A 23,928-nucleotide genomic window follows, 5' to 3' on the forward strand; every position below is an offset into this window, starting at 1 on the left:
CATGCAGGGTCCTGGGCTTCTGGTCCCAGACCCACCGAATCACACCTTGTGGGAAAGTGAGCCAAGACTCTGCACCTTCCCTGATTTCTCCAGTTGATCTGGATGCCTTTAAAAACCCCAACTACTGCTTTAAAGGCACGTGGTTGTCAAGAAATAATCAAGTCCCCAGAACCAGTTCCTCTCCCTGTGGCTAACCTTAGGACGCAGAGTCTGAAAAGCTGTCTGCTTGACACTCTGCCTGGTTGGCGCCACACAAGGTGTGAGAATTCTGTGACTGCCAAGCCCTGGGCCTCTGTCAGACACAGGATTTCCAGGACGATTTGTGCCACCCATCCCACCAGATCTTGGCTGGGGAAGACTGATGACTTAATTCCCCAGCTCCTGTCACTAAATGTGGTCCCTGTGCCAATCCACCAAGAGAGGCAAAAATGTACTCAGCTAGGGCGATGGCAGCCGATCTCCCCTGGACACCATTCAGATGGCTGACACCCGAGAACCCCCACAGGACACCAGAGATCTGGCACAGAGGGAAGCACTGGACTTGATCTGGCTTCAGCTAGGGCCATCAGAGCTGTTCTTTGCTATTGCCGCTGAAAACTCCCAATCCCAGAGATACGTGGGTGCTATGGAACGTCCAGCCAGAAGCAGGGTTTGGTCCTGCTAAGTAGCCAACTCAGAGCCCCCATCCTTTGGTTGAAGGGCAATTAGTACAACATCTCCAAGGATGTCGTTTGTATACAGATACAACGCTTGGTTGTATCTGTACACAATTACAAAGTACACACTCCATCATTCAGCAATTCTAGTTCTAGGAATTTATGCTATGGGAAAAACAAGCTATCAAAAATGACAACATAAACTATAGCTGGAAAACAAAAAATCCAAGTATCTAATGATAGAGGACAGGTTAAAAGAATCAAGGAAATAACACACAATTTGAGATGCCTCGGGGATGTATGCAACAGAGAAAGCTGAATAAGGTCAATGGTTAAGCAACAACAAACCAAAAACAACAAAAGGAAATTGTGAAACATGACTTTCCCCCTTCTATGCAATCGCCACTACAGGTTTAGAGACAAATGCCACAGGGTCAGGGGGGGAAGGGAAATTATGGGGCAATTTCAACTTATACATACGTGTGTGTGTGTGTGTGTGTGTGTGTGTGTGTGTGTGTGTGTGTGTATTTCTGCGCCTTTGTAATCTTTTGATGCAAACAGTTCTTGGCTATAAGTAGAGAAAGCAGTTAAATTACACAGAAAAAGTTGGCAGCCTCTCCTTCTCACTTTGACCTACCTCCTAAGAGAACTGGAAGCTGTCTCGGGTTGAAACCTACGGGCCAAGGATGTCTGGGATCAGATGTGCCACTTCTCAGACATTGTGAAGTTCAGGAAATAGAAGAAATTCCTTCCCAAGTCCTGGGATAAGGTTCTGAGGGCCAAAAGCATCTTGACAGTCATGGAGAGATGAGAAGCCAGAGCTAGTGGTTTCAGGTTTTGTAGGTGTCTTAAACCACTCCATCTCTACCCACATTCCAAAGCTCTGAACTCAAGGATGGAGCCTGGGGCCTTCTGCCACAAGATCATCACTACTGGCTGATGTTCTGTGAGGTAGTTCACTACAGCCACTAAAGGCTCTGGAGTTGGGCTGCTTCTTATTAGCCATGTGATCTTGGGCAGACTTCTTAGTCTCTCTTAGCCATTGTTTTCTACTCAGATCCATTCATGCAACAAGTAAGTCGGGAATGATCACCAGGGTTTACAGGCTGACTATAGGTTAGGGAGTGCTCTGGTTGCTAGGGTGGCTAAAGCAAAACCAGATGAAAATCCTGATCTCAAAGGACTTTGATTCCAAGAAGACAAGAAAACATATGCATAATACAAAATGGTGCTGGTGACACAGACAGATTAAGGCTAAGAAGAGATAAGAAGGTAAGAATGTTTGGGATCACATTGAGAGAATAAAAGTCCAGCTGTGTTGGGCACTAGTGGCTCACACCTGTAATCCTAGCTACTCAGGAGGCTACTCATGAGACTGAGATCTCAGGAATCAAGTTCAAAGCCATCTCAGGCAGGAAAGTCCATAAGACTCTTAATTAACCAGCAAAAAGCTAGAAGTAGAGGCATGGCTCAAGTGGTAGAGTGCCAGACTTGGACCAAAAAAGTTAAGGGACAGTATCTTGATCCTCGTTCGAGCTCTAGTACTGGCATACTGGCACACACATGGACACACACACACACACACACACACACACACACACACAAAGTCCACTTGCACAACATAATGCTATAGGCTTCTCCTACAATAACTATTTTTGTAACATTTCCTTCCTTGGTATTACTATGAATATTTGGTACTATAAATATTTTCCATGGGCTAGGCAATTTTCCACCTCCAACTTCATTTGACCCTCTGACACATAAGACTGAGTTTCTCCTTTAGCAAAAGAGCAATCTGTAGCTCAGGACTGCCCGGAGCACCCTGAGAATATTCAGGCTTTGGCTCTCAGCTGAATAGCTCTTTTGCCTCTCAGGCAGGATTGTAGTAAGTACCCAGCTTGGAGCTGCCTCTGTGTGTCCTGAGACTGGAGATGTCATCTTACAGTGTCTTCTGCCACTACTTCCTGCTTGGTGAGCATTGAAGTGATCCCAGAGGCTCAAGTGTTCAAGGTTAAATCCCTATCTGGCAGCCCTCTGGGGAGGTGATTGGATCATGGGGTTGAGAACTGCATCATGAGCTAATCTACCTATGATGTATTTATCTTGGGAGGCAGCTACAGAGCTGGGCTGGTACTGCTGGGGATACCATGGGGTCTGGACAGCCATGGGGAACGGAAGCCAGCAGTGTGAGTGAGCTATTAGGAGGTGGAGACTGGTTAGAGAAAGTAGGCCACTGAGGCACATCTGTGAAGGTCATGTCTTCTCCTTGGCCCATCCTGTCTCTGTGTGTCCTGGGTATTCCATGGTGTTAAGGAGCATGCCTGACTTTGTCCTGTTGTTTCTTATGACAATCAACAAGATATCCAGACATTGTCCAGGTCCTCCTGGGAGAGGGTGAGTATACAGCCATCCTAGTTGAGAACTGTAGAGTTAAAGTTAAAAAGAGAAGGGCTTAATGCTGGCACACCTGCTGTGAGCTACTTGCTGGCAGGTGATCTTGACCATGCTACTTTGCAAATCTTCGTGTCTTTATTTGTGAAACGGGGTTGACATGAGACACACGCCGTGCAGCATTACTACAAAGAGCAACCCGGATAATTATACATTAATAGATAACACAATGTCCCACTTCAAAAGGCTTCCCAGTTGTTCTGTTGGTGACATTATATTTCTGTTGCCTTGGGGATGGGCAGGGGAAGGTGTGTGGACTAGGGGAGTGGGAGTCAAAGAGAATCAGAAACTCTGGACGGACGGGAGTGTGAGGGTGTCATGTTCACCATGATCAAACGGAACTGTGCCTAATTATTATATTTAAAGGCTTGAGAAATGCTGGGCTGAATAACGGCCGATGAAAGGAAGCTGCAGAGGAGCTAGCTTCTGCCAGAGCGGGAGGAAGAAGATGGAAGACCCATCTACCCAGGAGGTATTATTTTGCATCATGGCAGCTGCAGAGCAGGGCTGGTGTCCCTCCTGCTAGGGATGCCATGGGAGCTGGACAGCCAAGTGTGAGACGGCGAAGATGATTTAAAGCCCCCTCTGGCAGTCAGCAGACTCAGCCCATTTTTATTTCATCTGCTGGCATCTCTGGAGAGAACCCTTCCTGTCAGAGAAAGCCCTGAACTTCGTGTCAGCTTCTTTTATCAGCCAAGATCAAGGGCCAAGTCACTGAGAGACCCTCCTCCTCCAACAGCTTTGATTTTTATGGAGGGAAACACAGAGCAGTGATTCAAAGGACAGACTGCATTCACCCGCCATGTGACCTTGAACTCTGATCTCTTTTGGTCTTCATCTCTAAAGTGAAGATAAGCTCTACAATCTGGAGGGTTTATTGCACTTTACTTGATTTTGTGACATGACTATTACATTATCAACATCTGGGGTCCTGGGATGATCTCTTTTCTCTGTTGATTTAAAACACACATGCACACACATTTAATTGTTTAACAGGATCTAGGCATGATATCAAGTGTTTCATGCAATGAAAGAGTTTTATAAGTGAAGAAATTTGGGCTTGTGGAGTTAGTTAACTTGTCCAAGCTCACTAAGCTTGTACGAGATAGAGGAGGGAGTGGAGAAGGGGTCTCTCTGACTCTTTGGATGGTTACTTTAATGAGGAGAGAGATGGTAGGGGAAAGAGGAAAGGGCAAAGGAGAGAGAGTAGCAGAGAGAGAAAGAGGGAGAGGGAGAAGAGAGAAGAAGAGAGAGAGAGCATGCAAACTATCCCACCAGAAGTAGAACTACCCACACATTGTCCCATAAGTTAGAAAGATGGGCATTGGAAGAGCAAGTTCAATTTGTTTTAATGGACTGGCTCTTCATCTTGTTTGCCTCATAGAATTATGGGGTGGCTTCCCTATGGTTTCTTGTCCAGGCCAAATAGCAAATTGGTTAAACTGGGTTTGGGATTTTGTTCTGAACATTTCAGATTATTCTATGTGAGGTCCATGTTGAGAGTCAGTGCCTGGGTATTTTCAGCATCTATCTTTGATCTTTCCAGTGAGTGCTCATCAAGAGTTCTCCTAAGAGAGATGGAGATGAGCTGGTGTCAAGTATTCATTCTTTGTTCACCCTAAATGTTGTGTGTGTATGTGTGTGTGTGTGTGTGTGTATGTATGTATGTATGTATGTATACCCACATATACCCATGCATACCCACACATGTGCACAGGAGCCTTGGCACTGTCCCTTGGCTCTCCCCTCCCCCTTAAGACTAGCACTCTACCACTTGAGCCACAGCTCTACTTCCTGGTTTTCTGCTTGTTAACTGGAGATAAGAGTCTAACAACCTTACTTGCCTGGGCTAGCTTTGAATTTCAATTCTCTGATTTTAGCCTCCCAACTAGTTAGGATTACAGCATGAGCCACTGGTGCTGGGATCATCCTAAACCTTTTGAGACTTGAGGCTGTGTTGGAAATCCCTTAATGCACCAGTCCTGTTTTATACTTTAAGCAGAACAATGTTGGATTTCCAACATGGAAGGAAGTTTGAGACTTATAAGGCCGAGTTTCAGTCGCCAGTCATTGAATTGGCCCTAAATTATGATCTCAGTTGGTCTCATGGCCTCTTTCATCGCAGATGATGGGGTTTCTAGGATGGTAATGATGCAATGACTTCTTCACAATCAAATAAAACTTTCCTGCTGAACTCCTGGACCTCAACATTAGGAAGGGGGTGCTGAAAACCAGTGGAAAGACAGACAGAAATGTTTGAAAGGTAAGTGAAAGTCTTTTGTAATGGTGGCAATACCCACATGGAGAAAATGTCAACTGTCTCATCTTTTGTTCTTAAGGACCACCAGACTTCTCCAAAGAGCCCTGGAACTGGCCTGCCATTGTCCGTACTGACTTATTGTTCAAGAAAAGAAAAAAAATGAGAGAACTTGTGAATCATATTTCTGTTCAACCACGATTTCAAGGCCTTACTGTTTATTTACAAACTTTGGCTTGAATCCCATTTATCTATTCATTGCTTGGCTAAGTCAGGATAGCTGGGGTAAAACTGAACATTGTACATCTGAAATCCAGGGCAAACATTAGGCCTGAAATAAAAATAAAAATAACCCTGAGGAATACAAAGGTCCCCAGCAAGAGTCTGTAGATATTTTCTCCCCCTGGCTTCTATTTGAAATAAGTTCTCAGCCCAGTACACAGATTTCTGGTGTTATTTTGGATCTCCTGCTTCTTCTTAGCCCAGTCCTTGCTTCCTTGGCACCCTCTGTAAGTCATCTGGCTTTTTTGACTTTAAGGCACCCCACTAAGAAAGGGGAGCAGGGCAGTGTCCTCAGAGGGACACCAGGAAGCCATGTTTGAGCCAGCAAGGGAAGGGAGGGCCACAGTTCCAAATATAATCCTTTTCAACTCTTCCCTCACCACACTGGCCTCCTTTAGGCTCCCAGGAACCAGACAGATTCTCTCTTGCCCCAGGGCTTTTGCATATTTAGCCTTAAGGCTAATGCTCACATTCTCCTCTCCCCTTCTCCCTCCTTGGGGAGGTCAAGTCCTTTTGATTGAAGTCCTAGCTTACACAACCCTTCAGAGAGCTTCCTAGGTCATTCTCTTGATGGGAGTTGATCCTCAATATTCTCCACTCTTTCCTAGGCTTACTGCTTTCTTTGCCCTCATACCATAATTTGTTCTGCCTGTGTGAACACTCATTCCCTGCTGGATTTTAAGCCATTTTCCGCTCTGTTCTGTCCTGAAAGCAGCTCTACGGGCTCACTGGCCCTCTGTTTTCTAGTTCCTGGTGACCAATGGAAGAGGTCAGAGGGCAGATGACAGAGGCTGGAAGTCAAGGTTAATGCCCTGGATCCCCTACATGTCAGGCTACAGAATGGTTGTGGCTTTCTACCCCAGGCATAACCTGAGGTTTTCTCTAATTACCCTTGAAGGTGCCACCTACTGGGGCCCTGGCCCACAAAGAGACTGCATCTGATACTCATTAGTGTCTACTTTGAGACTAGCAGAGTACCTGACAGACAATAAGCACTCAGTGCTTCTTTAATAAACCAGTGCAAAACAACCCAGCATCAAGAGTTTCAGAAAATCTTTTGCTTTTCCATAACTTTGTTCCTGAAAGCAACAGCAAGCAACACAGGGCTGCGAGAACTTCAGGTGGGTGGCTCCGGCCCCTCTAGAATGGCAACTCTAGAAACCCAATATGCTAGAGACAGATGTGGGGGCAGGGTGCTATGTGGATAGACGTGGTTTCAGGCACTTGTAGTAAATACACAGTATTAGGGTCTGGGTTGAGGGCAAATGCTATTTGAAATGGGCGCTCTCAGGGGGCCCTGAGCTCAGCTGCTGCAAACAGTAGTGTGGGGTAAGGGAGGTACCCTATGAACCCACTACGATGCTTTACAATTATTTTATTAGAATAGTCCTGGGGCTCAGAGGACAGCTGAAGTAAATTATGGCTGTCAGAGGCAACTTAAAAGATGCTTTTGCCAGCCCCTATGAATTAACTAAAAGCCCCACCCCCACCCCATCCCCGCTGCAACATTGTATCAGTGTCCTGTGATTTGAGCTATTCTCTGCCAGAGTCCCTTTGCCATCACCTTAGCCTCCAGGAGGAAAGAAAAAGATCCACTGAGAGCATCTTGTGTGGAAGGTGAGCTACCCCTCAAGCAGGCACTGCCTTCTCATCAGCTTAAAGGAAACAGCCCCCAAACTCGGGAGATCACCTACCAGGCATCTTGTTTCTGTTCAGTCCCAATAATAGAGGAAACAATTCAAAGGCAAAGACTTCCATAATGGTCAATCAGGCCACCACTCTGTTACTTGGGACTCAGAACTGTAATGTCTTTCTCACTTGATTCTCCCTATTTAACATAAAGCTAATGTCTGTACCCCAAAAGACGCTTGGAGACGTACCCAAGTGCTGTCCTATGCTATCCTGTAACACATTTCTTTTCTCTCTCCTTCACCATGTCTCTCTCTTTGTTTGGCATAGAGGGAAGAGGAGTCAGACCTAACTTGGGGCTCCTGAACTTTGAGCCTGGGGTTTAAAAACCTGGTTTCAGGAGGGACTGCTAGGGTGACAGATGGCCTGGCTAGCCACTGATCTTGGATCACTCAGGGGATGGCTTGGGGTAGATGCATCCACAGGAGCTGATGGGTGGCTCCTTAGGATGGAAAGCCTCTCCCTATAGAGGTGGGTGCAGCTGGAAGTGGGGCAGGTGGGGCTCATTTCCAGAGCTATCAACACACTCACTGGAGAAGTTTCCACAGTGTGGTCTCCTGGTCTTCCTTGCTTGAGGGCCCAAGGTGGGCCTATTTCTCATCCACCATCTCAAAGAACAAATGCACTCCTCCAGGCTGTGGCAAATGGGAATTCTCTGAGAAGTTAATTGATATGGGGGCGGGGAGGGGGAGGCCTTGGCGCTGGAAATCAGAACTCTGTGAGTTGACATCGACTGTCTCACCCCAGGAGGGAGGCCGGGCTCCATTAGCATTAATAAGTATGACAGGGGCATAATTAGGTCACAGATTCTAGTAGCCTCTTTTAGCTCAGACAAGATGGGAAACCAGATCCAGGGAGAAAGGGCTCATCTTTCAGGCTGCTGAAAACTCCTGAAAACTCCCGAGACATTGCTGCACAGTTGTGAGGTCAGCACTGCCCCTGTTGTGATCATGACCTAGCTCCAGGACAGCCAAGGCTCACGTTCACCCACTGATTCCGCCCCTTGCTTCCTATTTACTTCTAATAATGCCCCAGCTCCCTTCGCTCTTCCTTCCTCCTGTTAAATGAGCAACAGGCTGAGGCAAAATAAAAGGAGGGTGACAGGTCAGCATCCTGGTAGCTAATAATAAAACTAATAATGATTTTCTGATATTGAGGTTGCCAGGCATCAGGTGGGCAGTGATCTCTGCCAGCACTACCTTGAATTGCCATCAGCCCCATGTGGCATGCTAGATCGGCAAGCTGAGGATCCGAGAAAAGTAGGCCCTGTTGGAGGTCACATGACTAGAGGTGGCAGGATTTTGAGGAGGTCAATTTGACCCCCAAACACTCAAGGACTGAGCCTGGTGGTGCATACCTGTCATCCCAGTGATGCAGGTGGCTTAGGTAGTAAGGTCACAGTCAGAGGTTGGCCCAGGAAAAATGCAAGACCCTATCTGAAAAAAAAAAAAATCAAAAAGGACTGGGGGCCTGGCCCAAGCAGTAGAGCACTTGCCTAGCAAGTGTGAGACCCTGAGTTCAGACCAAGGACTACTGCATTTCTCTCTAGTCTCCCCAAAAACGAACAACAAAATGCTCCCTCCAAGGGTGCTGCTGGAGTCAGAGGAATAAAAGCAGGTTTCCAGGCACCCCCCCCTGCTCCCCCCCCCCCCCCCGGCTCTGCAAAGCTGGCTTCTGAACCATGCAGGGGGGAGCCCCTCCCACCACCCCACGCTCTCCCCTGGTTGCCTCCAGAATGATTGATTTACACTGGGGACTGGTGATCTCCAGCAGATTTCCCTGTGGCTAGGTCACACTTCATTTTTAATTGGCACTGCTAGTTTACGGTTGGTGCTAGATAATTCTTTGTTGGGTGGGGGCGGGGCCACTCTTCCATGCATTGTAGAGTGCCAGCTGGTCCCTGAGCTCTGCCTGCTAGAAGCCAGTAGCATTCTGACCCCACTGTAGTGACACCCAAACCTGCCAAGTGTCCCCTTCATGGTGCCATCATTTCCTCCAACCCCTAACCTAATCCTCACTGGGTACCATTGGTCTGGACCACCCTGTTCTTATTGGGCGAGTGCTTGTGGAAGAGTATGTGTCTCAGATAAAGGGAAGTCCTCCTCTTATCTTTTTTACCTGGGACTTAGTAGCCAACTATAAAAGATGAGTTATTCTGGTCTGGTCGCCTCTCTTCTCAGAAAGAAAAGACACCAGTAAAGTCTGACCTGGACTCCTCTACCTCTTAAAATGGGCACCTCTGCTTTAACAGGCAGCTGTGGGGAAATCTACTCCTGCCAGGATGAGACACTGGCAAGGGCCTGCCTCCTCCATGCCAGGCAGAGCAGAGTCACTGCCACGGCTACACTCCCACAGGTGGCCAAGCACGGACGGGGTCAGCTTTGATCAGGCAGGCCAACTGAAGAAAAGAAAGGGCCAGAGAACAGACACACCCACACAGAAGTCAGGCCTCTGCTCTGGGAGGAAAGGAGAGACTGGCAGTGGTGGGCATGGATGGGCTGGCAGGATTCATGCTGCCATGTGTGCAAGCAGCCATGTGGAAGACCAGAGACCTGGAGAGCTTTGAGGTAAGGTTTGAAGAAAGGTCTCTTATGCTTTTAAGAAAAGGGAAGATCCTGAATTTTAAATACAAAGCATTTCCAAATGGGCTGGGCTTGGTAGTATGCACCAGTAATTCCAGGTCTTTGTGAAGGTAGAAGGAAGAAGGAAGGAAGGAAGGAAGGAAGGAAGGAAGGAAGGAAGGAAGGAAGGAAGGAAGGAAGGAAGGAAGGAAGGAAGGAAGGAAGGAAGGAAGGAAGGAAGGAAAAAAGGAAGGGAGGGAGGGAAGGAGGGAAGGAGGGAAGGAAGGAAGGAGGGAGGGAGAGAGGAAGGATGGATCATGGCCTAAGACTTGTCCTGGCAAAAAGATCAAGACCCTAAAAAAAATACAGAAAGCCAAAGGACTAGGGGCAAAGGTCAATTTATAGAGCACTTAGTACCTAGCAAGTAGGAGGCCCTGAGTTCAATCCCCAGTACCACCAATACAGAACAAAGTACAAAACAATACAAAGTACAAAACAAAAACAAAAACAAACAAAAGAAACCCAAACTGCCTAAATGCCCAATTCTGGGTGTGTAGAAACACCCACTCAATGAGTTATTCATGCAGTCACCAAAAATGATGGTAACAAAAGTCAGGAAGCAAAGCTAAGAAGACAATACACAGGAATACATTCAAAAGATAAATACTCAGTATGGTGACAACTCTGCTAGGAAAAAAATAATAGTGTACCAATCATGAACCAGAAACTAGGAAAAGCAAGAAAATATCAGCACCAACAAATGGTGAGATTAGGGGCGTTTTTTCCTTCTTCTAACTCTTAATTTTTCCCTCCTACATTTCCTTAATTATTCATTGAAAAAACCATTCTCAGTGCCATTTTCCAGTGGACAAAAGCTGTCTCGTGTCCCTTTGGGAGAGTTCCCAAATCAAATGTCCTAACAGAAATGTATACATAGTCTTGAAAAAGCCAATTTCTCCAATCAGTCTAAAGAGCATGTCAGTACCCCACGGCCCTGCTACCATCACCTCCACTCAATTTTCCAGCGTTGTCTTTCCAGTAATAAAATGAATAAAATCAGCAACCTTTTCTCTCCTGTCAGCAGTCATGGCTACTTACCCTGGGCACGGATGGCTGCACATGCCCAGGGAAGTTATAAATATGCTTCAACAGATATCAGAAACCAGGACACTGGGAAAATCGCCCTGTACCTAGAAAATGTTAGCAAGACCATGATATGTAGCACGGGTGTCCAGGCTGCTCTGGGCTTGACTCTGTCCCATTTGTCACCTGCTGCTCTCTTTGGTCACCTGCTGTCCCTCTACCAGGAACGTGACCCAGAAAGAGAAATGAAGGAGAAATGCTCCCATGACTTTCATTCTATTGATTTTTATCTGGCTCCCCGTCTGTGGCCAGGGGTGGGTAGATGCACATCTGGACCCAGCTTCTTGAAGACCACAGAGGGAGTCACTCTATGGGACCAGCTGAATGTCCTCTGGCATTTCGAAAACACTGAATGAGAGGGTAGATTTCTATTCACTTCCCTTTCCCAAACATCTCAATGATCTGAACACTCTTGTTAAGAGCACTACAGAGTCATATCACCCAGGGACCAGAGCTTTCTCTCCAGAAAGGCAAAGCTGGTATACATAATGGGTATTCATTGTCAAATCCAGATGGTTGGGCTCCTCAGAGAAAGGAAACCAGCCCCATCATGAGGTCAACCTAGTTGGGTGCTGGTGACTCATGCCTAGAATTCTAGCTACTCAGGAGGCTGAGATCTGAAGATAGTGGTTCAAAGCCAGCTAGGGCAGGAAAGTCCATGAAACTCTTATCTCCAATTAAGCACCAAAAAAGGCCAGAAGTGAAGCTGTGGCTCAAGTGGTAGAGCGCTAGCATTGAGCACAAAAAGCTCTGGGACAGGGTTCAGGCCCTGAGTTCAAGCACCAGGACTTGGCACTCAAAACAGAAACAACAATAACAACAATTTCTTTGTCCCAGTTGGAGATAGGATTTGAACCCTGACAAATAAAGTTTCTATGACTCCAATAGACAATGGCACTTGCAGAGCATTCCCAAGTACTTCTCAGAGAAGCCCTGGGGCCAAAGGATGGGACTCAAGGTGAGCAAGTTCAGGCTTTCAAGTCTGTCATTCTAGGCTGAGCCACACAACTTCCCCAGGGAAAGGGATGAAGAAAGAGAACTTGAGCTATACAGCTATACAGTTCCTATGCATGTGTGCACGGTGGCCTCCCCTCCTACCAGGCGCCAGCTGGTTAGGAGGTTTTACCCAGCTATTTAAATAAAGCATTTGGGTTTAGAAGATAGATATCCAAGCCCTGCAGAGGAACAGGAGACATACTCCATCCCCAAATTAAATATGCAACTGTTTTGCATTATGAGGATTAGAAAAAAAACATTGCAGACATTCTTGGTAAAGTGAACCATTCCAGCCCCTGGCTTCAGAACCTCACACTGCTGTTCCCAAATTCTTCTCTTGTCTGCCAGCAACACAAAAACTCCCTCCCGCCACCTCCCAGTGTTGTATACCTCAGCCTCCCTCGCCAACACGTGGAGGTAAGCATTGTCCACAGCAGACACTTGCCATAATACACTGTTGACTCCATCAAAGGGCAGGAAGCCCATCTGGACCTCTTTTCCAACAGCGCCTCTTCAAGTCCAGGCCAAGGACACACAAGGACACAGCCGCCAGGAGCTGCTGCTGGCCCAATTCAACAGTCACAGAGCATGCAAACCCAGACCTTTAGAAATTTCTCTTCCTCCAGCTCCCAGGCCGCTGACCCCAGGGTTCCTGCAGTCCTCTGCTAATTTCTCTCCTAAGATACTGTCTTAGGTTTTCTGTTGTTTTCCTGTTTATGGCTTGACTGCTGTAGCCTTCACCTCTTGCCCAGTCCTGGTCTATCTTCCTAAGGGCCTCCCTGCATACATCTGTCCACTTCTCTGATCACATCCTCGGTCTCATTAGATTACAAAGCATATTGTGTCACTTTGTTCTCTTCTTGACCTAACATTTTAAAAGCTTCCCATGGCCCTTCAAATACCCCTGAAATGTCTCTGAACCATCTGTGCCTTGCTTCTTTCCTAGTCTTAAAACTCACTGTAGCCTATGCAGCTACAAGGTTTTCTTTCAGTCCTTTCTACTTTCCATATCTTCCTACAGCAGGGCCTGCCCACATGCTGCTCTTGCTGTGGGAATGCCTCTTCCCTTATCCTAAGCATCAGTTTCTCAGGGTGCCCTCTCCGACTTCCTTGACTCAGCCACTGTTCCCCTTTGTATATCTTCCTGTCCTTCACTTTATGCAGATGTGAGTTTGCAATGCACAGCACTGGAGGTTAAGATCCACTCCACTGGACAGTGAGACTCAAGAGGAGAAGGTCCAGGCCCACTCGGGCTCAACACTATCTCATAGCTTTGTACACGGACCACGATACCTACAGAAGTTAACAGCAGCCACTATTCAACGAGCACTTACAGAGTACTTGGAACCACTTGAGATTAAGTACCAGAATTCACTCAATGAATTTCCGTAGCAACCTTGCAAGGTGGGACACAGGTGTCATTCTACCTCAGTGAGGAGAAATTTGGTCGACAAAGATCATTTAGCTACAAAACCCCAAGTCCAGCAAATAACTCCAACAGACCAACCTAAAACCGCATGCTCTTCCAATCCGCCACAAGCCATGGGGGCAGGCGCTCCCTTCATTCTTGTGGAATGAATGGAAGGATCACTGAAAAAGCAGAAGTCATCATTCCCTTTCCCTGTCTCCACCCACCCTTGGATTCCCTTCCTGCAGCTCCTGCTGTTTGCTCATCCAACCATCCCTTGTGAACATTGCTAATCTGGCCACACTGCCAACCTCACCATTCCACACCAGGCATCCGTTCCCCATCTCCAGCTGTCCCAGGACTGAGGCCTCTGATGATCCCCACACTAGGCCCTATTCCACCTCTACCATATAAACATCTAGTCCTAGGGTATGGCCTGACCCCTGACCTCTGCCTAGCAGCCGCAGCTTTGGTCTTCTGTCGCATCCTCGAAGCCTGGGCACCACGCCTGGCCATGCTGGCCTGTCTTGTCTCTCTACCACTGAGCATAGCACATAACCTCTGAGGGCTGCTCTGCCATGCTGCCCGTCACACCCCCCACTTCACTGCCAGGGCCAGACAGACCTGCCAACACACCGGCTACAGTGGGGGTCTGTGGATACTCTGAAAATGCAGCCTGTGACGATCATGCGATGAGAAGATGTGGGTCAGGAATGTGGGTTTTGAGATCTACTCCATCTGGGTGAAGTCCTGGCCCCTGTGGCAACCACAGTGTGACCTCCTACTCATCTGTGACACGGGCATGGATGTTCACAACCTCTATAAACCTCCGTGTGCTTCATCTGTAAAATAGGTCTAAGTCCTTATCTAGGGGGTTGCTGTGTGGTTTCGGAGGGAAGTTATAGGTGAAGGCCTCTCTGTGTGTCAGGTCATGGTCAGTGGTCTGCTATGGTGCTCATCGTCACCAACATCATCCTTATTCTCCGCCTCATCAACAGCAGCGGCATCTTCATCCTCACCTTCATGCTTTGCCACAGTGCATTGGTCATAGGCACAGGCACAGGCTTGAAGCTACAATGCCCCCCTGCTTTCAAATGGGACCTCCCTGTACCTCCCTCATCCCATCTGGTAAATGGGAACACAGTTGTATCTACACCTAGAGTGTGGTGACAGTTAAGTACTGGGTCATGTGGGGTGCTTAGAGCTGTGCCCAGACATGACTGGCATTCAGTGTACATGTGGTACTATTTTGAAGACCATGATGACCTGGCTGTCAGCTGGGTCTGATGCCCATTTGGGGACAGTAGGGTTAAAGAGCCTCTCACGTCTAACACGGCATGGTGTGTGCAATCTGCCGGAGCCTGTCTGAGTCACTGTGGTGAGTGAAGGGAAGGGATGTGCTCCCCCAGTTTTAACAACCCAGGAGGGGCCAGGGCCTGGATGGATCAGAGGCTGGCAAGCCACTGGAGCTGTCGGTTTCTCAGATCTATTGAGAAAAAAGATGGCGCTTTGTGCCAGGTGAAGCACACAGACTTGTTCAGTAACATCGGGTACCAACCATGGGAGGAAAAGAGAGCCATTATCCTGAACCCTAACTCTGGCAAGGGACCAAGGTATTCTGACTAAGATGTTTGTTAGTCAGACTGTGACTCCAGGATTTAAAGGCATGTAGTTCAGAACAGAAAACTACTGAAAATTCAAAGGCAATGGTAAAGATCAACAGCAGGAAGACCAACGGCAGCTTTCCGAGTCCAATTAACAGGATATCTCTGTTGTAGGATGTGAAAGGAAATCATGAAGCAGTGCTTCAAGTATTAGCTGCCATCTTCTGGCTACAGGGCCAATCTGATTGGTCCATGGAAATACAAGAGCGTAAAATGAATTTCTCTGATTTCTCATTTCTCGAGTTCTTCTTGTTCTGCCTTTTCCCTGGATGAAAAAAGGGGTCCCCAAGAGCATTTCAAATCTGAAGTGAAAATCTGTCTGGAGCTGCGAGACACTGAGGGATGGACTGGCTAGATTCATTCTTCAGTGTGACAAGGCAGAGAAAGAATTAACAATAATTTTTTTTTAAGGCACCAAGTAACCATTACAGAATGACCTATGTGTGAAAGACTGCATTAATGAACTCAAATACATTTGTGGTTGGATTCTTACAAAATCCCTACAAAGGGAGAACAAATTCTCATCTCTCAAGCTCATGTGACTTGATTGAGGCCATGTGACTTCTAACTGATGCAGGGAAGATCTGAACCCAGGAGCCTGTAACTCCAAACCGGATTCCTAACCATCCACTGAGAGCTTAGATCTCCCAAAGAGACCAGTGAGAGGACTGGAGCCCCATGAGCTCACTGTGGTCTTCAACGCTGTCCAACAAGGCTGCCATTAGCCCTGAAGATGAAATGAATCTTAAATGTCATCCCATTGCTCTTTGTGAAATGTGGCTAGTCCACCAGAGAGCCTTAAATGTTTGTTTCACCTAATTGTAATTCATTCCATTTCGACAGCTGCATGTTGCAGACAGCACTGACTTCAGGTTTGTTTTTATCCTCCCTTGGTCTTATCAGCTAGGAGTCAGGCTGCTTTTTAAAACCCAAAGGTGAAGGGTCATGAGGAGCTTTGTTCAGGGACCTACAGGGAATCATGAATCAAACATTCCACGATCTTTTCTGTATGAGTAGATTTTGTGTTCTTTCTTACCCTTTTCACATTCCTGATTTGAGACCCGTTCCTCCCCCCCACCCCACCCCTCCACATTCCCTTCTAAGGTAAGTTCATGTAAGGCCATGAGAGTTACAACCCACTGACTGACTGACTATCCCAGCAATGTCTGTCTACCGCATCTGTGGGAGGCCATTTAAAATGCAGATTCCCAGGCCCTGCCTCTGTGGATTTCTGCTGTTGGGAATCTACATGGGGAGGGGCAGCCATATTTTAATCGATGAGTACTGCAATGGATGATGCTAACACAGGCGATCTAGCTGTGAGAAGCTCAGTCTCAGAGCTGACGGACATAGTTACCTGCCGGCCTCTTATATAATTATAGCACATAAATCTTGGGAGAAAAACAGAGCCCGGGCTGGAAGCCAGGCAGCCATCACTCTCCATTAATTGCTCACTTCTGTGATGTTAGGAAAGATGCTTTGTCACCACAACTCTGGTTGTTTTTTTTTTTTAAATCTGAAACATGGGAGTGAGGATATTGTACCCTTGTCCTCTGGGACAAGAGGACAGACACAGACGTGACAGCATCCTGGGGCCCAGAGACACCTTTCGTTTGTCTAGTCGAAATGTAAATTGATTCCACATCTTTTAAAAAAATGCATATTTTTAAGTGTTCTGGAAAAACTATAATATTAGCCAAGGCAGGGGTCATATTAGGTTGGCAGACTGATGTAATTAAATATAAGCATGGGTCTGTGGTCATAAGCAAAGGTTCAAATCCTTGTTCCACCCCCTAAAACTTGGGTGACTTTGGGCAATCTCTCTGACTTGAGGAAGGTCTCCTTCCTCTTTTTTCACCTCCTCCTCCTCCTCTTCTTCCTCCTCACTGTCCTCCTCCTCCTCCTCCTCCTCCTCATACTTGGGCACTGGAATACTGCCTCCGATTTCACTGTTTATTTCTCAGTGTCATCAACTCTAAAGCAGGAATGACAATAGTCTACTTCCCTTACAGTACTGTGACAATTAAGCAAGCTAATAATTGTGGAACTGCTCCAAACCATGTTTGATAATGTGGTAAAAGCTGTGTGTTAGTTGAAAAAAATTAATATCCAGAATAGGTATGGTGGTGCAAACCTGTAATTCCAGCTATTGGAAAGATAGAGTCAGGAAGATCTTTGTTTAAGGTTTACCTAGGTAAAGTTGCCAAGATCCTATGTCAAAGAGACGGGCGTTGCCGGGCGCTGGTGGCTCACGCCTGTAATCTTAGCTACTGAGGAGGCTGAGATCTGAGGATCTCGGTTCAAAACTAGCCCAGGCAAGGAAAGTTCGTGAGACTCTTATCTCCAATAAACCACTTGAAAACTGGAAGTGGTGCTATGGCTCAAGTGGTAGAGTGCTCACCTTGAGCTGAAGAGCTGAGGGACAGCGCCCAAGCCCAGAGTTCAAGCCCCATGACCGACCAAAAAAAAAAAAAAAAAGAGAGAGAGAGATGGGCGTAGACAATCATGCCTATATTCCCAGCTATACAAGAGGCAGAGGCAGGAAGGATCACAGTATGAAGCCAATCTGGGAAAAAGTACAAGACCCCATCCGATAAGCAAAGTAAAAGCAAAAAAAAAAAAAACTGGGGGCATGGCTCAACTGGTAGAGCTCTTACCAAAGAAGCTTGAGAACCTGAATTCAATAATCCCCAGGACAGTTTCAAAAGAAGGAGGAGGAGGAGGAGTAAAAGGAAGAGGAGGGAGGAAGAAGAGGGAACATTTAAATATCCCTGCACGGGGAACAGGTAGCTGGAGCTGAGCAATGGCTGCCCCTCAGGTGGGGCTGGCACTCAAGTTGATCCTAATATCTACTGCCTTCTTGAAGGTCAGATGCCTGCAGTAAGGGAGAATGTGTCTGGCACCTTCCCTTAAAAGGACAAACATGCTCAGAGCATTTTAGAGCACTCTTCTCAAACTATTGGTGTTGAAAGATCAACTTGTTATTTTCAGTCCACTGTGGATGGATACACGGCCCCCAGAGCGTGATGACACATGGTACACACAATTCTACCACACAGAGTCTGGCCTGTATACCTTGCTGAAGACGACCCCACCGAACGTGCTCCTGGATGTCATAGCAATGGCTATACCTCATGGGGGCCATCTTGTTCACATCTAGTCTTCACTACTGTGGTCACATTTGTGACCAACTATGCTGGTGATGACATGCATGTGACTATCTACTTGTAGTCTCCTCAGCCTGCTGGCCTTCTACATCTGCTCCTTCTATAGATTTCTAATCTTTACTTGCACATTAAAATGAGATCCCTGCTGGGTCCCGGTGGCTCACGCCTATAATCCTAGCTACTCAGGAGGCTGAGATCTGAGGATCGTGGTTCAAAGCCAGCCCGGGCAAGAAACTCCATGAAACTCCATGAAACCACTAGAAAACCAGAAGGGGAGCTGTGGCTCAAGTGGTAGAGTACTACTCACCTTGAGCTGAAGAGCATAGGGACATCACCCAAGCCCAGAGTTCAAGCCCCACGACCAACCAAAAAAAAAAAAAGAGAGAGAACCCTGACATCAGAGTACAGGACAAACTTGGATGCTGGAGTATCCCAAGCCACAGCTGGCTGGCTCCAGGAACTTCAAATACTGCCTTTGCCTTACAGCTGCCCCTTCTCCCGACTGACGTCTTTGGCCAGGGCGAGTTGTCTGGCTCACACGCATATCCACGACCTCATCCTCGTCACTCTGCAGCAGCTCAACGCCAAAGGTGGACCGACATGGTGGTAGCACCTTTGTCACAAGAGGGAACAGACTATGCTGCAATTCAGCATCCAGAGCCCCCGTGGGACTGGCAAAAGCCAGACTCCAGACTGGACATGTCCCTCACTTGACTCCGCCTCCAGTCTGGTCTGGTCCTGCTTTTCTGCCTCCCCTTCTCCCACCTCCATCTGCTCCATACAGTATAAGCTCCTCTGACAGGGAATCCCATCAAAGACAGAAGCCATCTGAGACCCAGGTTGACCTTGCTCTACAGCCTGCCGGAGGAGGGGACACACAGCACGGACAACACTAAGATCCTGAGGACCATGGCATCACCTAGAGGTGACCAGGACCTACCTGTTGTGTTCGACAGGGCCAGGGATTCCATGGAGCCTCTAGGGGTCTGCTCTGTGGGTGTCATGTCCTCTGTGTACTTCAAGGAGCTGATGGGATGACGGGTCCGACACTGCTGAGCGGTTAGGCCCCCTTCCTCCTCCTCCTCCTCCTCCTCCTCTTCCTCTTCCTCATACTTGGGCACTGGGATGCTGCCTCGAGTTTCGCTGAAGCTCTGATTAGACATGTCGCTGTAGCTCTCCTGGGACCTCAGCCTCCCGGGGTAGTAGTCCTCTCGGCATTCCTTGATGAAGCTGCCCCCGTGTCCCTTCATGGCCAGTGACGAGCTCCTCTTGGGGTTGCCGCTGAAGTGCTTGGCCCACATGTCGGGCTGAGCCCCGGCGCCCTGCCCGCCAGCACTGTAGGAAGTTCTGATGTTGCACTGGCTGAGGAGCTGCAGGGGACTCTGGGCCTGGTTTTGTTCCATCTTGTTCCCATAATGGTAGGGTTCATCCCTGCTCCTCCAAATGGGGTCTCGGTTGAGGCTGGGCGTCTGGCTGGACAGGCTGAGCAGGTCCATTTGTAGTGACAGGGGGTCCACGTCGGCAGACAGGCGGTTGGAACTCACCTGCAGCTGGCTGTGCTGGTTCAGCATGGCCTCCTCGGTCTTGCCCTTGTTCTTGCCGATTTTGGCACTGCGTCTGGATTCCTTGGCCCTGGCATTCTGGAAGGCCGAGTCGGAAGAGTCAGAACCATTGGGGTCCTCTCCGGCACTGCAGGCCCGGGAGCAGAAGATCTGGCCTTGCTTTGGAAGGAATGGCCTCCCCAGGAGAGACTTCTTGCAGTGAGCACAGCAGAAACAGGTCTCAGTGGCATGCCAGTGTTGGCCATCATAGGTCATCTGACCTTGGTCGATCCCTAGAGAAACAAGACAGAGGAGAGGCTGAGGAGCCGCTCAGAGTCCTGCACTGCCATGTAAAGCACAACATCTTGGTGTGGCTCAGAATGACAAGATGAATGATGTGTCAATCAATCAATGATCAGGCTCCCACATAAATGGTGCTCACGTGCTATTTCAACTTAACCTCCCAGTCAGTTCCTTCTAATTCACTCGTACCCAATACATCCAGTTCAAGAATGCTGCCAACAGTAATAGGGGTGGAGAAGACCTAATCCAAAGACTGAATAAGCAAAATGCCCCAAGTGCTACCACTTTGAGTGTCAACATGACACCACACACAGAAAATTCCATATAATAAAATTTTACAGGCTGGGAATGTGGCTTAGTGGTAGGGTGCTTGCCTAGCATGGCTGAGGCCCTGGGTTCGATTCCTCAGTACAGCATAAACAAAAAAAAATTAAAAGCAAAAAAAAAAAAAACCCTAAAAAGACAAAATAAACAAATGAGTAAATGAATAAACCAATGAATACTCTTATGTGAAAAAAAACTGCTTCATGCAAATCTTCAGGCTATATGCATAGGAAATTCTGTTTGGACTTGCATCCCATTCCCAAACTATCTCATGGATATACAAATATTCCAAAATCTCACAAAGAAATCCCTAACATTTGGATAGGGATACTCAACTTATAACAACATTAACATGATAAAGCACTGGTTTGCGTGTTTATCTACACCATTTGTTCACACAACTGTTTGAGGTAGAATCTAGGATTATTTCTCCTTTTTCAGCTGAAGAAAATAAAAGACACATGGAGTTAAGCAACTTGCCTAAGGGAGGATAGCCAGGAATCAGAGATACAATTTGTATCCAGAAATCCTGCCCCTAAGTACCATATTAATCCTATCACCTTCACTCTATTCTGTGTTTGCTCAGTGTGGTTATTTATGAGCTGCTCCCCTAAACATGGGTGTATTGAAGGCTTGGTCCCTGATAAGAGCAGTGTTCAGAAGTGCAGGTTTTCCTTTGTAATTGAATTAGTGATAAAGCTCTCTGCCTTCATTGATGAATCTACTGATAGAGTCAAAATACGAATTGAGTACAAGGAGGTGGTAGAACTGTAGAACTGGGCCCTGGTTGGAAGAAGCAGTCACTGGAGGAGGGGGCCTCTGAGGGTGGGTCTCACATGGGTCATGACTCACCCATCCCCTTCCATCTGCTTCCTGTCTGCCATAAGGTGAGCAAGGTCTGTTCCATCATACCCTTCCACCATGACTCCTTGCTTTACCACTGGCCCAGAAACAATGGAACCTCTGAAATTATGAGCCAAAACAAATCTTTCCTCCTTTAAGATGTTCCTCTCAGGTATTTGTCACAGTGGTGAAAACTGAGTAGCACAATGCTTGTAGGCCAACTCCCTGGAGAAATCTTGTCTGCCCTAATAGGGGCCTTGGCTGCTCTCCATTCTCATCTGCTAAATTCCTCCCTTCCCTCCTACCCCCACCTCCAGAACTAGGGATTGCATTCGAGACCCTGTGCTTGCTGGGTAATGTTGTACTACTTAAGCCATCGCTCCTGTCCATCACTTCAGATTGGGTCTTGTACTAACTTTGCCCAGGGCTGGTTATAGACTGTGATACCTTTTGTCTCTTCCTCCTGAGTAGCTGGGGCTACCGTTTAACCACTGCACCTGGCACTGTGCTTTTCTTTATAGCATCAGTACTGGGTGACATCATACCAGTAGCATACGCATACACTGGTGTGTTCTTTCTTCTCTCTCTGTCTCTGTCTGTCTCTGTCTGTCTCTGTCTCCATCTCCATCTCTCTCTCTCTCTCTCTCTCTCTCTCTCTCTGTCTCTCTAAAAGGGACGCTTTATGAGGACACAGCTGGAAGTTTCTGCAGCATCTCCAGGACCTGGAACATGGCCTGATGCCCAACAGGCCATGATGCACTCATTCCTATACTGAATGGATGAACCCCCTCACCAAAAATGTCATGGTACAGAAGTGTGGCCCTAAGGACCAAGAGGGAATGGCTACGAGGGCACTGCAGGATCGCAGATCAGTTCCCAGGACCTGTGTACCTAGGGTTCCCAGGAACAGTGTGGGGAAGCGGGCGGCGGCGGGTGAGAACCACAAAGAGAGTTAACAGTCCATGGACACCACCTTCTGAGGAGGGGGCAGGAGGCCCAGGAATGTACCATTCTGTACCATATCGAAGAGGAAACGAATCCTTCCTCCACCCCTTTCTGGGAAGATGTTCGGGTCTTAGCTCTGCCACTTTCTAGATGTGTGATCTTAAGGAAGTGGCTTCATCTCTCCATGCCTTGGTCTCCCCAGCAGTGCCATGTGGAAGATAACCATCCTTCCTTTATAGAATTCGTGTGAGGATTAACTGAGTGTGCAAGCAGCCAGCTTTGCCCTGGGCTGCTGGTGATTAGTCTCAGCTATTCTTCCTTTGCCGTATTAGGCTAGAATCTCCCTGCCCGTGAAGGGTCACTGCCCCGATGTCCTCTAAGAGTGAGCACTGAGGCTGCACAGCCTTCCCTCTGCAACTTTCCACTTCCTCTGCCATGTGCTAAGAGATCTGAGATCTGGGCGCAGGCTGCCCGTGGGTCCCTGAGTCCCTGACTGCACGCAGCTGCTCAGCACACTTCCCATGCAGCCTCAGCCTTGCTGGCACCCTAGAGCAGGGAAGTGAGGTCCTTAGCCTGACCCCTCCTCCTTCCCGCTTCCCCCCCCCCCCAACTCCTGCAAGGAAACAAACAGCTCAGGCTGCTCAAGGGACAATTCCAGGGAGAGGGCTGACCGGGGGTAGAGGGAAGAAGGGGGAGGAATGTTATAATGTGGCCCCCGGCAGGCAGCGGATCATGGTTCCGATAAACATCAACCATGTCAGCCCGTGCTCTGAACTGCTCCTGAACTTGGGACATCTGGAAAAGGGCTCTACGCTCAACATCTGAGCTGAACGAGCCGTCCTCTCTTCCCTCTCTGAAGCCCTCGGAGTTCTCCAAGGGTGTCTGTCAGTCTGCTGCCTCTTCAGCCTCACTCTGTTTACAGGACTGTTTACTTTGCTGCATGCCGGCAAGTGTCCCGTTGCCCTGGAGACGGCTGCCTGATGCAGGGTCTGCACTGAGCGGCTGGATAAATATGGAATGTTTGTACAGTGTGGTTGGAGGTGCGGCACCCAGCGACTGAAGTGTGCCTGAGATACAGAGCAGACTCTTGCTGTGGCAGGAAAATTATGTTTTGCAGAAAAGTGGATTTACAAAGAAACATCACAGGCAGCAATTCAACAAGAACAGCCCACAGTACTTCAGGTTACAACGGTCCCTTTGCTAGCAAAACATGGATGCCTTTTATTTTTTAAAGTGGATTTAAGAGGCAGGCAAGGGAGAATTCCGCTGAAAGCCCTGGATAGCGGAAAGGAGGCAGAAAGGAAAGAGCAGAGCAGAGGGGCCTTCCTGGGGGCATGTGACTGAGTGACAGATTTTTCTCTCTCCAAAGCTGCAGGGTGAACATTCTACACGGTAGTATGTGAAGAAGCTCGTTCAGCCTCCGTGGGAGGGGATGTACAGCTCCTCTCAGCCATTAAGTGCTCACTTGAACCCATGTGAGCAGCCGGGGATCAATGCACAGCTCCAGCACCCTGACACCATAGCTCCTTCGTGCTCCAGGTGTCCAGACACCTGTGCAGTGCAGGTCCCTATTCCTAGCTCACAGCCCCCAAGTCTGCGTGTCTGACCGTTCTACTCTCCGAGACAGCTAGCTTCCTGGACACATGGTGGGGGCACCCCTAGGTTGGAAGGAGAGGGGAAGATGTTTGGAGAAAGAGG

At 47.9% G+C, this 23,928-nt stretch overlaps 1 protein-coding gene across 1 annotated transcript in view; it reads right to left on the reverse strand.

Moving 5' to 3' along the window:
- Positions 1–23,928, reverse strand: part of Prickle2 (prickle planar cell polarity protein 2) — a 307,686-nt gene that overhangs the window by 12,945 nt on the left and 270,813 nt on the right. The window contains exon 8 of the mRNA XM_042680266.1: positions 19,215–20,108. Coding sequence (XP_042536200.1) covers positions 19,215–20,108 — 894 coding nt within the window. The remainder of the gene's footprint in view (positions 1–19,214; positions 20,109–23,928) is intronic.

This window comes from Dipodomys spectabilis, unplaced genomic scaffold, assembly GCF_019054845.1.
Source record: "Dipodomys spectabilis isolate Male_0828 unplaced genomic scaffold, ASM1905484v1 ptg000054l, whole genome shotgun sequence".
NCBI classification, from domain to species: Eukaryota; Metazoa; Chordata; class Mammalia; order Rodentia; family Heteromyidae; genus Dipodomys; species Dipodomys spectabilis.